At 47.6% G+C, this 17,655-nt stretch overlaps 2 protein-coding genes across 4 annotated transcripts in view; one reads left to right on the forward strand and one right to left on the reverse strand.

Annotated features, from left to right (window-relative positions):
* Positions 1-1,714: 1,714 nt before the first annotated feature.
* LOC142703081 (gastrula zinc finger protein XlCGF66.1-like) lies at positions 1,715-4,774 on the reverse strand. Its single transcript, XM_075848203.1, has 5 exons — positions 4,364-4,774; positions 2,996-3,159; positions 2,337-2,504; positions 2,043-2,252; positions 1,715-1,735 (listed from the first exon to the last, which is right to left on the reverse strand). Exons 2-5 carry the CDS (start codon positions 3,071-3,073, stop codon positions 1,715-1,717), a joined length of 477 nt encoding a protein of 158 aa, XP_075704318.1. The 5' UTR covers positions 3,074-3,159; positions 4,364-4,774.
* Positions 4,579-17,655, forward strand: part of LOC142664176 (gastrula zinc finger protein XlCGF66.1-like) — a 32,718-nt gene continuing 19,641 nt past the window's right edge. Inside the window, exons 1-5 of one of the 3 annotated variants that reach the window (XM_075843222.1) lie at positions 4,579-5,068; positions 13,334-13,414; positions 13,557-13,720; positions 14,202-14,375; positions 14,460-14,583. In XM_075843222.1, coding sequence (XP_075699337.1) covers positions 13,643-13,720; positions 14,202-14,375; positions 14,460-14,583 — 376 coding nt within the window. In that variant the 5' untranslated portion in view covers positions 4,579-5,068; positions 13,334-13,414; positions 13,557-13,642. The remainder of the gene's footprint in view (positions 5,069-13,333; positions 13,415-13,556; positions 13,721-14,201; positions 14,376-14,459; positions 14,584-17,655) is intronic. The other 2 variants (XM_075843204.1, XM_075843213.1) reach the window with 2 other exon arrangements.

The following is a 17,655-nucleotide window of genomic DNA, read 5'->3' on the forward strand; positions in this document are numbered from 1 at the left end:
CTGAGAGCTCACTAGAGCGAGTGCTGGATATGAATTTTACATCATAAAGGGAAGCAAAAAAGAAATGAAGAGAACTGGTTTTTAACCAGCAGTCCAGGATTTTAATTTTAGATCCAAAAGAGAAGCAAAAAAGAAAAAGTTGAGCCGGAAAATAATAAATAAAAAATAAAATTAAAAACTTCATATATATCGATAATCCGTCTTTTTGATCCACCCTGGTCAGAGAGGTTCTGTCCACCTTCTGGTATCTGGGCAACCGCTCAAGGAAGTAACAGCCAATCGGAAACTAAAATGGAGCAACAGCCAATCATAGAAGTGAGAGAAACAACAACCAATCAGAAGCGTGGGAAAATAAAACAATGATGACGTAGGGGTGGAAAAATAAAAAGTAAACAAAAGGTGTAGAGCCAAACATAACAAGTGATGCAGTTCCTAGTCACAGATACAGATCGTAAACACAAAACTACCCCAAAAATAAATAATTTTATTAAAAGAAATGAAATTAATATTTCCTTTTTATTATTAAGACATAAATATAAAATAAAATGAAACGGTTCAATACAAACCCTTCCACGATTAACTTTTACCCATTACACTTGAACTTGGCGTTAAGCAATGAAGCCGGGGTATTTATTAGGATGAGATTTTTATTGATGTTTTCTGCCTGATGAAGACCTCTGTAATAAATTCCTATTCTTTGAAAGCCGATCTGAGCACCAGCACAGGAGCGCCCAGAACGGAGTTTCTGTTAAACACCTTGTCATTTCTGCTACTGTAATTCGCTGCAGACTTTCCGCAATAAAATTTGTTGATGTTATCTGCCGGATGAAGACCTCAGTACGAGGGTGAAGCGCGTCACATTAGTATTCGCTTTTATACGCTTGTGTGAAGAAATTCCTATTCTTTGAAAGCCGAAATTTAAATTTACATTTATCTGAGCACCAGCACAGGAGCGCCCCAGAAAGGAGTTTCTTTTATACACTTTGCCGTTGATTACCTGACTACGGGAGGCCCTCCAGCATTGGAGCTACACACCCAGAGTCAACTCCGGAGGCCTGCACACTATGCCGACACTGGGGACAGATTAAACCCGACACGTTATAAAGCGGAGTTGTGCCGATGATCCTGCACAACTCCACCAGGTGAGTCTACCTAGATTCTGCACAACTCCACCAGGTGAGTCTACCTAGATTCTGCACAACTCCACCAGGTGAGTCTACCTAGATCCTGCACAACTCCACCAGGTGAGTCTACCTAGATCCTGCACAACTCCACCAGGTGAGTCTGCCTAGACCCTGCACAACTCCACCAGGTGAGTCTACCTAGATCCTGCACAACTCCACCGGGTGAGTCTACCTAGATCCTGCACAACTCCACCAGGTGAGTCTACCTAGATCCTGCACAACTCCACCAGGTGAGTCTACCTAGATCCTGCACAACTCCACCAGGTGAGTCTACCTAGATCCTGCACAACTCCACCAGGTGAGTCTACCTAGATCCTGCACAACTCCACCAGGTGAGTCTACCTAGATCCTGCACAACTCCACCAGGTGAGTCTACCTAGATCCTGCACAACTCCACCAGGTGAGTCTACCTAGATTCCCTGAATATATATCGTACATATCCCTGAATGTTATTACCTTACAGGAACGCCATTTTCTTCTTTTTTTTTTTTTTTTTTCTTCTTATAAGTAGCAGAGATCTGGATGAGATTTCAACAGATCTCATCCGCACACTGCGGAAAATACACAGAAAAGAAGGGCGGTGCAGATTCTCAATCTACAACATGTCAATATCTCCTGTGAAAAAGCTGCAGAATTTCCAAACAGAAAATCCGGTCAGACGTTCTGCAGTGTTTACACCGTGTGTGGATGCAACATAAGTGGGAATAAGATTTTACTTATCCAAGTCATTGTGAGATTGTTTTTCAGAACACATTGTACTTTATGTTAGTGGTAAATTTTGCTCCATACATTCTGTGTTACATAGTAAATAAGGATGAAAAAAGACACAAGTCCATCAAGTGCAACATATAATCCCACCGTGTTGATCCAGAGGAAGACAAAACCCCCCATGAGGTGGATGACAATTGTCTCATTAGGGGAAAAACATATCTGTCTCCTCTCACCTTGTGATGTGCGCGGCCGGTAGTCCTCCATCATGACCTCCTCGTACAGATCCTTGTGTCCTTCTAGATACTCCCACTCCTCCATGGAGAAATAGACAGTGACATCCTGACACCTTATAGGAACCTGACACACACAATGATACAGTCATCACCCAGACTCCTCCAGTGCTGTTACTGTAGAATTTCCCAGCATTCCCAGCAGTGTCACCTCTCCAGTCAGCAGCTCCGTCATCTTGTAGATCAGTTCTAACATCTTCTTCTCATGTATCCGGGAGTGAGGGGGAGGCTCTGTGATGGGACTACTGCTCCATCCTCCTGACTCCTGGATGATGGGAGTCGTACAGTCACCCGATGTCTTCTTCACTATTGTGTACTCCTGTGTATGGAGAGAGACACTTAGAGAACTGAACACAGTATTCCCCCCTCAGTAGAAAGAGGGAGATTGTGACCCCGCTGTATAGAGCTCTAGTGACCCCACATCTGTAATACTGGAGACTTCATCTACCAAAAGACATCGAGAAAATAGAACGAGGCCAAAACTAAAATGGAAATAATATTGGGGGGACTAGATGGACAATGTGCTCTCCTCCTGCCGTCATCTCCTATGTTTCTATATAGAGGTCATCCTGATCCTCCTGGTTCCTTGTCATCCTCATTGCTCTACAACATTACTATTGCTGCATTGGTGACATAACACATAACTGACCATACTGGTGGCTGATCTTCAGCTTTTCTGCTGGTGGCTTCTTGACGTCACTTGGAAGGTCTGGACGCTGTTATACAGGACACTGGATTCTTCCTATTACTTCCTATCATGTATTGTCCCTTCCTTATGTGTGCCTTGTTCTATAATGTAGAAAAGTTTACCTCTCCGCTCAACAGGTAGATGATCTCCAAGGTGAAGTCTAATATTCTTCTGCTCATCTCATTCCTGTCCTTGTCCATCCTTGGTGTGTCATTCAGGAGAAGGAACGTTGTGGAGGAGAAGATGAGAAAACTGGAGGAACTGGAGGATCTAGAACTGCAGACGTCTTTATGAAGAAAGGAGAAGATGGAAATCATAGAGGGGACAACATCATGTGTGACATACAGAACCTCACTTATTCATCATTGAGAGAATCATCTTCTCAGAGCCGTCACCACATGGAATAAAGGGGTATTCTCAACACGGACATTTCTCCCCAGGATATGCCAGAAATGTCTGATAGATGCGGCTCCACCTCCGCCGTGCTCGGCTGTTTCTGGAACTCCTATACAAGTGAATGAAGAGAGTCGTGCACATGTGTGGTCACCTCTCCATTCATTCTCCACCTGGATGTAGTCATCACCTCACCAGGCGGGTCGGGGGACCCCCGTTCTCCACATAGAGGTGGGACCCCCATATATCAGACATTTATGGCATATCTCTCAGGTGAGAAGAGTAAAATGAAGACATTTCCCCCCAGACAATGAAGACCTGACTCCTGACAACCTGACACATGGCGGATACTGGGGAGACCTTGCTCCATCCATGGGAAAATAAAAAAGTTCTGGCTCTGAGAATTTGGCGACATAAAACAAATATTTTTGTAACAATTCGAAAAACAAAAAAGTTATACATCTGAGAAGACGGAGAGGGGACGACGACAGAAGCTGGCCTGGTGGTTAAGGGGTTAACCTGCGGTGCGGATTATAAACACGCAGGATATCGGATTTATACCGCGGATTCGCGGCGCATTTGTTGCAGAATTTCCCCATTAAGTTCAATGAGAAAGTGAAGTTCCGCAACAAACGCCATTGTTCCCAGAATCCTCTGCGGCTCCACCGCGTGTTCACAGCAACGCTGCAGGTTACACATATATAAAAAAGGCGTCATGTGACCCCTGCAGCCAATCACAGGCCGGAGAGGTCACATGTCATTATAGGGGTCACCTGGACACAGCCGGAAGAGCAGGGACGTGTTGCTATGGTAACGCTGGGAGAGGTGAGGATCGGCCTTGTTGTATTTCTGTAGTAGATATTCGGGGGGATTATACGGCCACCATTTGGGGTGAATATTCGGGGTGATTTCCTTGCGTGTTGTGGGTCGTATTCGCTACGTGTGAACATTCCCTTAAACCGCACGGTGAACGACATTAACAAGAAATGTATAAAAGTCAGTGAATAAGTTGTATGTCCCGAATATTATGTCATTACAAAATACGGCTCGTCCCACAAAACACCCGACCACTACAAAGACCAGAAATAACAACTTACCCCAAAGAGGCCGGCACTGGAGGGGTTAAATCCCGGCTAGGAGTCCAGTGGGCGGGGTCACTCAATGATTGACAGCTCTCTGTATACACACTCATACAGGGGTGACTGATAACAGAGAGAACACCCGACCAGCGCTGCTCTATACCTCATACACGGCAATAGCAGAAGGACCTGTGATGACGTCCCACCACGTGACCGGGGCAGGAGGGGCGGAGCTTATCAGTGGAGAGGAGGCGTGGTGGATGAAGGACCTGTGATATCAAAATCACGTGACCGCTGCATCATAAGGAGGAGGAGCTTAGAAGTGGGAATAATGAGCGATGGATGAAGGATCTGTAAAGAGGATGAAGTGATACGAGCTTCGGATCACTGTGAGGGAGCGGGGCTCCTGTGCTGTGGGAAGGTGATGATCACGTGATATGAGGGGGCGGGGCTCTATGAGGGGGGGAGCTCCTATGCGCTGTAAAGTGATGATAAACGCGTCACATGAGAGGCGGAGCTCTGTGAGGGTTCTGGACTATGCCTCCTCTCCGCTGAAAAGCCCCGCCCCTCCTGACCCGTTCACAGGGTGGTGACATCATCATAGGTCCTTCAGCTGTTGCCGTGTATGAGGTGGAGCAGCGCTGGTCGGGTGTACATGACTTCCGGTCGCTGCTGTGGTTTCTCTGTTATTAATCAGGAAATTTCCCATGATGCAGTAGTAAGGTAAGATTACTTGGGGTCATTTCTGTGCGGTTTTTTGGCACAGTGTTGTACATAATTTAGTAGGTAATGGGTGACCAGTGACCGCAGAGGTGGGATGAGGGGAGAGGTAGATGTACCCCTGCAGCAGAGGTGAGAATAGGTAGGAGGGTGTAATAGTGTTAGATTGGAAGCCACAGAGGAGGATGGGGGAGTAGTCTAGACGGCATTTACGTGTGTACGAGGGTGAGGAAAGACCGACTTGTAGAGGGGGAGGAAAGACTGACTTGTAGAGGGGGAGGAGAGACGGACTTGTAGAGGGGGGAGGAAAGACTGACTTGTAGAGGGGGGAGGAGAGACCGACTTGTAGAGGGGGGAGGAGAGACCGACTTGTAGAGGGGGAGGAAAGACGGACTTGTAGAGGGGGGAGGAGAGACGGACTTCTAGAGGGGGGAGGGGAGACGGACTTCTAGAGGGGGAGGAGAGACTGACTTGTAGAGGGGGGAGGAAAGACCGACTTGTAGAGGGGGGAGGAGAGACGGACTTCTAGAGGGGGAGGGGAGACCGACTCCTAGAGGGGGGAGGGGAGACCGACTCCTAGAGGGGGGAGGGGAGACCGACTTGTAGAGGGGGAGGAGAGGCCGACTTGTAGAGGGGGAGGAGAGGCCGACTTGTAGAGGGGGAGGAGAGACGGACTTGTAGAGGGGGAGGAGAGACTGACTTGTAGAGGGTGAGGAGAGACCGACTTGTAGAGGGGGGAGGGGAGACCGACTTGTAGAGGGGGGAGGGGAGACCGACTTGTAGAGGGGGGAGGGGAGACCGACTCCTAGAGGACAAGTCACACTTTACAGAAGTCTGTGTGTAAGACGTGACTGCTTAATATAAGATAATGCAGAGATCCCGTACACAAAGCCCAATACATGATGCTTCCTCACACTTCACAACCAGGACCTTCCGTACACACACACTGGACAGCCGGGACCCTCCGTACATACACGCTGGACGGCCGGGACCCTCCGTACATACACGCTGGGCGGCCGGGACCCTCCGTACATACACGCTGGACGGCCGGGACCCTCCGTACATACACGCTGGACGGCCGGGACCCTCCGTTCATACACGCTGGACGGACTTCTAGAGGGGGGAGGAGAGACCGACTTCTAGAGGGGGGAGGAGAGACCGACTTCTAGAGGGGGGAGGGGAGACCAACTTCTAGAGGGGGGAGGAGAGACCGACTTCTAGAGGGGGGAGGGGAGACCGACTTCTAGAGGGGGGAGGAGAGACCGACTTCTAGAGGGGGGAGGGGAGACCGACTTCTAGAGGGGGGAGGGGAGACCGACTTCTAGAGGGGGGAGGGGAGACCGACTTCTAGAGGGGGGAGGGGAGACCGACTTCTAGAGGGGGTAGGGGAGAACGACTTCCAGAGGGGGGAGGGGAGACCGACTTCTAGAGGGGGGAGGGGAGACCGACTTCTAGAGGTGGGAGGGGAGACCGACTTCTAGAGGGTTTATGAGGTGGAGGCAGCAAGAAGTGGGAAGCGCTTGGCTGTGCTGTCTGACATTAAGGGTTATCCCAATACAGCGACCTGTGAGACGGGGAAAAGTGTGGAGCCATTACCTGTGACTGATAGTTCTGGTAAGGGGGGTGAGTGAAATGGGGTAAAGATGATTCAGTTTTCTCCATGTTGATGTTTAGGAAGCGGGAGGTGAAGGAGGAGATAACTGTTATACACTGTAGATAGCAGGGAGGGAACATCAAGACCAGGGGCGTAAATATCACCAAAGGTTTACATTGAGAAGAGTAAGGGTCACGGGACACTGATCCTAGAGGGACACTAATGGAGAGAGAGTGGGGCGACAACGAGGAGGTGGTGGTGTGTGGGAGATACTAAATATTAGTTGTTAAGGTATGAGGAGATCCAGGAGAGGGCCAAGTCTATAATGTCAAGGGACTAGAGAATTTGTATCAGGAGGGTGTGGTCAGGTCTAGAAGGAGGAGCACAGAGTAATGTAGAAGGAGGAGCACAGAGTAATGTAGAAGGCGGACAGGTCTAGAAGGAGGAGCAGAGAGTAATGTAGAAGCAGAGGAAAGGTCTAAAAGGAGGAGCACAGAGTAATGTAGAAGCAGAGGACAGGTCTAGAAGGGGGAGCACAGAGTAATGTAGAAGGCGGACAGGTCTAGAAGGAGGAGCACAGAGTAATGTAGAAGCAGAGGAAAGGTCTAAAAGGAGGAGCACAGAGTAATGTAGAAGCAGAGGACAGGTCTAGAAGGAGGAGCACAGAGTAATGTAGAAGCAGAGGACAGGTCTAGAAGGGGGAGCACAGAGTAATGTAGAAGCAGAGGACAGGTCTAGAAGGAGGATCACAGAGTAATGTAGAAGCAGAGGAAAGGTCTAAAAGGAGGAGCACAGAGTAATGTAGAAGCAGAGGACAGGTCTAGAAGGAGGAGCACAGTGTAATGTAGAAGGCAGGGGACAGGTCTAGAAGGAGGAGCACAGAGTAATGTAGAAGCATATCACAGGTCTAGAAGGAGGAGCACAGAGTAATGTAGAAGCAGAGGACAGGTCTAGAAGGAGTAGCACAGAGTAATGTAGAAGCAGAGGACAGGTCTAGAAGGAGTAGCACAGAGTAATGTAGAAGCAGAAGACAGGTCTAGAAGGAGGAGCACATAGTAATGTAGAAGCAGAAGACCGGTCTAGAAGGAGGAGCACAGAGTAATGTAGAAGCAGAGGACAGGTCTTGAAGGAGGGGCACAGTAATGTAGAAGGCAGGGGAAAGGTCTAGAAGGAGGAGCACAGAGTAATGTAGAAGCACAGGACAGGTCTAGAAGGAGGAGCACAGAGTAATGTAGAAGGTAGTGGACAGGTCTAGATGGAGGAGCACAGAGTAATATAGGAGGCAGAGGATAGGTCTATAAGGAAGAGCACAGAGTAATGTAGAAGCAGAGGACAGGTTTAGAAGGAGGAGCACAGAGTAATGTAGAAGCAGAGGACAGGTTTAGAAGGAGGAGTACAGTAATGTAGAAGCAGTTGACAGATCTAGAAGGAGGAGCACAGTGTAATGTAGAAGGCGGAGGACAGGTTTAGAAGGAGGAGCACAGCGTAATGTAAAAGCAGAGGACAGGTTTAGAAGGAGGAGTACAGTAATGTAGAAGCAGTTGACAGATCTAGAAGGAGGAGCACAGTGTAATGTAGAAGGCGGAGGACAGGTTTAGAAGGAGGAGCACAGAGTAATGTAGAAGGCAGAGGACAGGTCTAGCAGGAGGAGCACAGAGTAATGTAGAAGGCGGAGGACAGGTCTAGAAGGAGGAGCACAGAGTAATGTAGAAGCAGAGGACAGGTCTAGATGGAGGAGCACTGAGTAATATAGGAGGCAGACGACAGATCTAGAAGGAGGAGCACAGAGTAATGTAGAAGGCGGAGGACAGGTCTAGAAGGAGGAGCACAGAGTAATGTAGAAGCAGTTGACAGAACTAGAAGGATGAGCACAGTAATGTAGAAGCAGTTGACAGGTCTAGAAGGAGGAGCAAAGAGTAATGTAGAAGCAGAAGGCAGGTCTAGAAGGAGGAGTGCAGAGTAATGTAGAAGCAGAGGACAGGTCTAGAAGGAGGAGCACAGATTAATATAGAAGCAGAGGACAGGTCTAGAAGGAGGAGCACAGAGTAATGTAGAAGGTGTTGGACAGGTCTAGAAGGAGGAACACAGAGCAATGTAGAAGCAGAGGACAGGTCTAGGAGGAGCACAGAGTAATGTAGAAGCAGAGAACAGGTCTAGACGGAGGAGCACAGATTAATGTAGAAGCAGAGGAGAGGTCTAGAAGGAGGGGCACAATGTAGAATCAGAGAACAGGTCTAGAAGGTGGTGAACAGGTCTAGAAGGAGGAGCACAGAGTAATGTAGAAGCAGAGGACAGGTCTAGAAGGAGGAGTACAGTAATGTAGAAGCAGTTGACAGGTCTAGAAGGAGGAGCACAGAGTAATGTAGAAGCAGAGGACAGGTCTAGAAGGAGGAGTACAGTAATGTAGAAGCAGTTGACAGGTCTAGAAGGAGGAGCACAGAGTAATGTAGAAGCAGAAGACAGGTCTAGAAGGAGGAGTGCAGAGTAATGTAGAAGCAGAGGACAGGTCTAGAACGAGGAGCGCAGAGTAATGTAGAAGCAGAGGACAGGTCTAGAAGGAGGAGCACAGAGTAATGTAGAAGCAGAGGAAAGGTCTAAAAGGAGGAGCACTGGAATGTAGAAGCAGGGGACAGGTCTAGGAGGAGCACAGAGTAATGTAGAAGGCAGAGGAAAGGTCTAAAAGGGGGAGCACTGGAATGTAGAAGCAGGGGACAGGTCTAGAAGGAGGAGCACAGAGTAATGTAGAAGGCAGAGGACAGGTCTAGAAGGAGGAGCACAGTGTAATGTAGAAGCAGAGGACAGGTATAGAAGGAGGAGCACAGAGTAATGTAGAAGCAGAGGACAGGTCTAGAAGGAGGAGCACAGAGTAATGTAGAAGGCGGAGGACAGGTGACACTTTACAGAAGTCTGTGGGTAAGACGTGACTACTTAATGATAAGATAATGCAGAGATCCCGTACACAAAGCCCAATACATGCTGCTTCTTCACACTTCACAATCAGGACCTTCCGTACACACACACTGGACTGGCGGTAACCTTCCGTACACACACACTGGACTGTCGGGACCTTCCATGCATACACACTGGACAGCCGGGACCCGCTGGACGGCCGGGACCCTCCGTACATACACGCTGGACGGCCGGGACCCTCCGTACATACACGCTGGACGGCCGGGACACTCCGTACATACACGCTGGACGGCCGGGACCCTCCGTACATACACGCTGGACGGCCGGGACCCTCCGTACATACACGCTGGACGGCCGGGACCCTCCGTACATACACGCTGGACGGCCGGGACCCTCCGTACATACACGCTGGACGGCCGGGACCCTCCGTACATACACGCTGGGCGGCCGGGACCCTCCGAACATACACGCTGGATGGCCGGGACCTTCCGTACAAACATGCTGGACGGCCGGTCTCCATGAACCGTGGTTGGTGTCTGTCATTCAGATGTAGAAAATAACGAGGGGCTGCGCTCCTGGATGGGATGTTCAGGTGCTGTGAGGGTTTGGGTTGGATATCCCACAAATTGTATAGAAAAACAATCCGAGCACTCGGTGGTAAAGATGAACGTAGAGATAAACGTTGAGTTTTCAAAATGCTTTTATTTCTAGAGTATAAATGGTTTATTCTGAAACCGGCGATTCTTTTAGGAGGTTTCGGCCTATCCCAGGCCTTTGTCACAATCGCTTTAGTGATATACAGAAAAGATATATATCAGTATTGCGTACATCTAATGAATAGTCGCTCATGTCGGCATAGGTATGATAAAGTGGTATTACACAGAAACTGACGTCAATGTAACATAGAGTAAGGGCTTGTTCACATCACCGTTCATTTCCGTTCCGGGTTTCTGTCGGGTGAACCCCGCAACGGTAAGTGAAACTGACAGCACAGCTTCCGTTTCAGTCACCATTGATCTCAATGGTGATGGAAACATCACTAATGCTTTCCATTTGTCACCATTCCGGCTGGTTTCCAGTTTTCCGACGGAATCAATAGCGTAGTCGACTCCGCTATTGATTCAGTCGGAAAACCGGAAACCAGCCTGAATGGTGACGAACGGAAGGCATTAGCGATGTTTCCGTCAGCATTGAGATCAATGGTGAATGAAACGGAAGCTGTGCTTTCAGTTTCACTTTCCGTTGCGGGGTTCACCCGACGGAACCCTCTGACGGAACCCCGGAACGGAAATAAACGGTGATGTGAACAGGCCCTAAGAGTGCGTTCACATATGTCAGTTGTATGAGCATCAGTTTTTGTGTATCAAGTGATTACAACTGATGCAAAAATCTATCACTTGCCATCAGGCTTTTTCACGATTTTTACTACAAATCTATCAGTTGTCGTTAGTTGTCATCTGTTTTTAACATCCGTTTTTACCACAATGGTCTAGGCTCTGAAAATGTGCCCCTGTATATAGTGCCATACACCCCCTGTAGATAATACTGCAGTGCCCTCTGTAGGTAATGCCACACATCCCCTGTATATAGTGCCACACACCCCCTGTAGATAATTCCGCAGTGCCCTCTGTATATATTGCCACAGTACCCCCTATAGATAATGTCACACAGCCCCCCTGTAGGTAGCTCCACACAGGCCCCCTGAAGGTAGTGCCACACAGCCCACAGTCCCCTTAAAGGTAGTGCCACAGAGCCCCATGTAGATAGCACCCCCTCCCCCTTCCTGCAGATAGAGCCACTGTAGCTCCCTGAAGGAGCGAAATCCCTATTTGGCCAGGGTTTCTGCTCCTGGAGCGCTCCGCTTGATTTCTCTGACCATATGTGGACAGTGACATCAGAAGCAACTCCTGAAGCGGAATTCCCGCACACAGCATTGCCGACACTGTGACCGGATATTCCACTCCAGGAGAAGCCCCTGTCATCTGTGTCCATTTATGGACAGTGACGTCACTGGCTTCTCCTGTAGTGGAATCCCCGGTCACAGAGTCTGCAACGCTGTGAACGGGGATTCCACTTCAGGAGTTTCCCCTGATGTCACTGTCCATATATGAACAAACCCTTCAAGCGGAGAGCTCCACAGGGATTCTGCTCCTTCAGGGAGCTACAGTGGCGCTAGTAGATAGCAGAGCAGGGAGATACCTCCCTGCTCTACTATAGTGGCATCGCTACCGCCCTCATGCCCGATTTCGCCGCTAGCAGCCGCTATGGCTGCTTCAGCGGCAGCGACGCCACTGAGTAAAGAAGCGGGCGGGCGGAAAGGCCACTGCTGAGTCGCCGGGCGCTTCTGAAACAAGCAGGGGAAGGGAGCCAGCGCAGTGCCCCCTTCCACCTGCTGGGGTGATGCGCCATGTGCTATGGCACGGGTCGCACACCCCTAAGGCCGGCCCTGGGTGGGAGGGTAGTCACCAGGGTCTCCCCCTGGAGCGGAAACCCCGGCAATGCTATGACCGGGGATTCCGCTCCTAGCTCACATCCACCTTTCCGGTGGGTGCAGCAGCACCCGGCGTTCGTCCGGCCACCATTAAAATAGATAGGATACGGTGCCAGACCTCCCTGGGAGCCGTAACCAAAAACGCTTCAGGTTAAGTTTTAAGATCCGGCTCCCAGAGAGGTCCGGCGCCACAACTGACGTCCTCTGTGCCAGAACAGATCCCATAGAAAACTATGGGATCCGTTCTAGCATCAGTTTGCTTCCGGCTTTTCTTCAACACCCTAGAGGTAAACTGAAGCGGACGCGGGACATATGTGAACGGCCCCTAAGACGCGTAACAAAAAAGCGTAATCGATGACCGTTACATGGCATGTGGAAAGTGGGGATCTATCTGCTCTCAGTATTAGGGAGCGGGTGTCGTCACTATTTATGGCCATTTAAATAGAGGCCAGAAGTAAATTGTGTCTGTTATACAGAAGAACGAGATTATGATTAAAGTCAACATAGTATTTATACTGAAGGTTCACACTGTGTATATAGAAGCATATTACATGAATAAGTCAGATTAATAATATGTCAAGACTGTGTCAAGCTACAAGATCAAAGTTACAAAAATAAGTTATAGCCATGCAAAAATATGTTATTAATATAGAACATGCTCCCTAATACTGAGAGCAGATGGATCCCCACTTTCCAGGTGTCATTTAATGGTCATCGATGCTTTCTTGTTACGCGTCTTACTCTATGTTACATTGCCGTTTCTGTGTCATACCTCTGTATCATACCTATGCCAACATGAGCCACTATCCATTATATGTATGTAATACTGATATATATCTATTCTTTATATCTCTAAAGCCATTGTGACAGAGGCCTGGGATAGGCCGAAACATCCTAAAAGAATCGCCCGTTTCACAATAATCAATTTATACTCTAGAAATAAAAGCATTTAGAGAACTCCACGTTTATCTCTACGTTCATCTTTACCACCGAGTGCTCGGGTTGTTTTTCTATGTCATTCAGATGTGACCAAAGTTACTATCCGGTAAAACAATCTGCAAGGAATAGGGGAATATTGTAATAAATAAGAATTGTAGATGTCTCTGAAGATCCAGGATCTCTGGGGTAACTTCTAATATCTGCAAAAACTTATATTAGGGGTGTCTTATTCATAAAGGGCGTCTGTCACATTGACCACCAGTCTGATCTGTTGGCAGCATATTATATAGCAGGAGGACCTGAGCAGATTGTGTCTCTCCATTCACTTCTATAGGAGTTACAGAAACCGCCTAACAAGTCATCCAGAGGTGGAGCCGCATCTATCAGACATTTCTGGCATATCCTGGGGAGAAATGTCCGTGTTGGGAATACCCCTTTATTCCATGTGGTGACGGCTCTGAGAAGATGTTTCTCTCAATGATTAATAAGTGAGGTTCTGTATGTCACACATGATGTTGTCCCCTGTATGATTTCCATCTTCTCCTTTCTTCATAAAGACGTCTGCAGTTCTAGATCCTCCAGTTCCTCCAGTTTTCTCATCTTCTCCTCCACAACGTTCCTTCTCCTGAATGACCCACCAAGGATGGACAAGGACAGGAATGAGATGAGCAGAAGAATATTAGACTTCACCTTGGAGATCATCTACCTGTTGAGCGGAGAGGTAAACTTTTCTACATTATAGAACAAGCCACACATAGGGAAGGGACAATACATGATAGGAAGAATCCAGTGTCCTGTATAACAGCGTCCAGACCTTCCAAGTGACGTCAAGAAGCCACCAGCAGAAAAGCTGAAGATCAGCCACCAATATGGTCAGTTATGTGTCATGTCACCGATGCAGCAATAGTAATGTTGTAGAGCAATTAGAATGACAAGGAACCAGGAGGATCAGGATGACATCTATATAGAAACATAGAAGATGACGTTAGGAGGAGAGCACATGGTCCATCTAGTCCCCCCAATATTATTTCCTTTTTAGTTTTGGCCTCGTTGTATTTTCTCAATGTCTTTTTGTGGGTGAGGTCTCCAGTGTTACAGATGTGGGGTCACTAGAGCTCTATACAGCGGGGTCACAATCTCCCTCTTTCTACTGAGGGGGGAATACTGTGTTCAGTTCTCGAAGTGTCTCTCTCCATACACAGGAGTACACAATAGTGAAGAAGGCATCGGGTGACTGTACGACTCCCATCATCCATGAGTCAGGAGGATGGAGCAGTAGTCAGAGCCCCATCACAGAGCCTCCCCCTCACTCCCGGATACCTGAGAAGAAGATCTTAGAACTGATCTACAAGATGACGGAGCTGCTGACTGGAGAGGTGACACTGCTGGGAATGCTGGGAAATTCTACAGTAACAGCACTGGAGGTGTCTGGGTGATGACTGTATCATTGTGTGTGTCAGGTTCCTATAAGGTGTCAGGATGTCACTGTCTATTTCTCCATGGAGGAGTGGGAGTATCTAGAAGGACACAAGGATCTGTACGAGGAGGTCATGATGGAGAACTACCGGCCGCGCACATCACAAGGTGAGATATAGATATATAATTTTATATATTATTTTTGTTGTTGAAGTGTTAATGTTGTCATGTTTGGTATATACAGACATGTGATTCCTGATCTCTGATCGCACGTTCCTCGCTTTGCTGCAGTGCTGCACTAGGGGATGGTCACAGATTTGTTGTAGAAGTTTCCATATATCTGAATCTTGTAGTTTCTGCAGCAGGTACATTCAGCTGAGATGGACAGTAACTTGTGTGTGAACATAGTCTTATATAACCAGTGACTGATCTGCGCCGCTCTTATAATCGCTCCTACATTAGGAGTGTAAAGTTCTACCATGTGTGAACAGCGGACATGACAATCATGTGGAAAGATGTTCTGCAGGTTCAGTGTGAGATCTAATACTGGGGTCTTCTCTTCTGCACATGGATGAGACGTTCTCCTGTTAGACACTTAATTCTGCACTTACATCGCCTTTATGTCCTGGGGCAATGTTTTCCAACCTGTGTCGCTCCTGCTGTAAAAAACTACAACTCCCAACATGTCCTGACAGCCGCAGTTCACCTCAGTTATTATCGTCCCCAGTTCCCCCATAACTGCATGGAGTGCACATCTTTACACTGCAGTATACAGAGGTATTGCTGTGCCGGGGGGGTGTATTCCCCACATGATGAGACTATTGTCAGGGACCCTCTTCTGTGTCATCATGTGGGGTATACACATCCGCAGCTTGGTAATACACATCTCCATACTGTGGTGTGTGATAGACGTGTGGTCCAGGGAGTGAGGGGCTGCCTCCCCCTCCTCTCAGTACAGGGAGCGAGCTGGGAGCATGCTCACTACACACTGCTGTATTACATAATGGGGTTCCCCTCCCCCTATTCTCTTATGTCCAGTGCCTGCTGTCCGGCATTCTATAGAGCTGTCGATGGCAGCTTGAAACAAACTATTTATAAAAGTCGTCTGACCCCAGAACATAAGTTAAACAATAGACTAAAAAATTCTTAAAGTCTAACTAAACGTTCAACAGACTTCTGACATGTCATCGTAACATGTCAGAAGTCTTGATTGGTGGGGTCCGAGCACTGAGACCCCCACCAACCACTAAAACGAAGTGCTCAGCCGCTTAGTTTCTGTTCGGCTTTGCTATGGCAACTGGAGGTCTAACAATGTCCTCCAGGTCTGCCATCTACGGAAGCCTGTTAGGCCCTACCAGAGGGGGAGTCTAATAGTCAGTCTGTTAGTGTAAAGCTGACGGTGTACTACCCTACAACACATAAGTATTATACCAGTGATCACAACGTTGAATCTTCAAGTTCCCTAGTAAGACGAAAAAAAGAAAGAAAAAATATTTCAAGTTTAACCCCTTTGTGACCACCAAAATGCCTTTTCATGGCAGTTCTCCACGGGTGTCCCATGCTGGCTGGAGTGGGTGCTCCTCCTCTAAGTTTCCGTCAATCACGGCCATTTAACCCCTTAAATGCTGAAGTCAATAGCGACTGCATCAATTGTGGTTTACAGAGGGAGGGAGCTCCCTCTGTCCCCCATGGGCAGTCCGCAAATGCGATTGCGGGCCCACGATGAGGTACCATGGCAGCCGGGGGCCTAACAAAGGACCTGCCCTGGCTATATGTCTAATAGGCCGTGTCAGATGTAGAAATGCTCTGGTATACGAAGTATACCAAAGCATTATATCTGCGATCAGAAGATCGCACAGTGAAGTCCCCTAGTGGACTGAAAAAATAAGTAATTACTGTGAAATAAAAATTATGACTAAAGATTACTGTAAAAGAACATTTTTTGTCCATTAAAAAGTGTTTTTATTTAGTAGAAGTGTAAAAAAGAAAAAAAAGTACAGAAATATGCGATCGCTGCGACTGTAATGGTCCACACAATAAAGTTAACATGTAATTTAAACCGCAGGGTGAATGCTCTAAAAAAAACAAAAAGGCGGAATTGCTATTTTTTTTCATTGCCCCCCCCCCCAAAAAGTAATAATAAAAGTTAATCAATAAGTCCCATGTACCCCAAAAAAGTACCAGTGAAAACTACGTCTCGTCCTGCAAATAACAAGCCCTCGTATCACTACATTGATGGAAAAATAAAAAAGTTCTGACTCTTGGAAAGCGACGATGCAAAAACAAATAATTTTAGTTCAAAAGGGATTTTATGCTGAAAAAGTCGTAAAACATTAAAAAAAATGGCGTAAATTTATAACGCATAGAACAACGGTGGAATTTCTTGTTTTATTTCCTATTCCCACCCCCCCGATCAGCTATTGGTGGCCTATCCTGAGGATAGGTCATCCATCTTAAGCTCTGGAAAGCCCCTCTAACCCCTTAACGCTCAGTGACGTCCGTTCGCACTCCATGACGGAATAGTACGTCACGGGAGTAACGGCCATTTCGGCCGTCTTCCCGACACGTATAGGAGCTGTGACAGTTGCTGTCTCGTACAGCAGCTGCCGCAGCTCCTACAGCGGGAACCGATCGCTGTGTCCCCGCTGATTAACCCATTAAAAGCCGCGTTCAATAGCGTGCGCAGCTTTTTAGGGGTTAAGCTACCATCGCCGGCCTGCTACACGATATCGGCCGGCGATGGTGACTATGGCAACCGGACACCTAACAATGGCGTCCGGCTATGCCATCGACGGAAACCTAGTGGGTCCTGACAAAGTCAGGACCCACTATGCTTGCTGTCAGTGAGTAGCTGACAGCTCTAATACACTGCACTACGCATGTAGTGCAGTGTATTAGAATAGCGATCAGGGCCTCCTGCCCTCATGTCCCCTAGTGGGACAAAGTAATACATTTTAAAAAAATTTAAAAAAAGATGTGTAAAAATAAAAGTTTTAAAAGTGATAAAAGTAAAAATCCCCCTTTTTCCCTTATCAGTCCTTTATTATTAATAAAAATATATAAACAAATAAACTATACATAATTGGTATCGCCGCGTCCGTAACGGCCTGAACTACAAAATGATTTAGTTATTTATCCCGCACGGTGAACGCCGTAAAAAAAATAATAATAAACCGAACCACAATCACAATTGTTTGGTCACTTCACCTCCCAAAAAATGGAATAAAAAAAGATCAAAAA

This window comes from Rhinoderma darwinii, chromosome 1, assembly GCF_050947455.1.
Source record: "Rhinoderma darwinii isolate aRhiDar2 chromosome 1, aRhiDar2.hap1, whole genome shotgun sequence".
NCBI lineage: Eukaryota > Metazoa > Chordata > Amphibia > Anura > Rhinodermatidae > Rhinoderma > Rhinoderma darwinii.

Bases quoted from the DNA above. Each gene is read 5' to 3' on its own strand.
- LOC142703081 (XM_075848203.1), bottom strand. From the start codon at position 3,073: ATGGACAAGGACAGGAATGAGATGAGCAGAAGAATATTAGACTTCACC. The intron at 2,505-2,995 runs GTAAACTTTTCT...CTCCATACACAG, and splicing joins TCTACCTGTTGAGCGGAGAG to GAGTACACAATAGTGAAGAA. The intron at 1,736-2,042 runs GTGGGATTATAT...TATTTTCCGCAG, and splicing joins TCTTCCTCTGGATCAACACG to TGTGCGGATGAGATCTGTTG.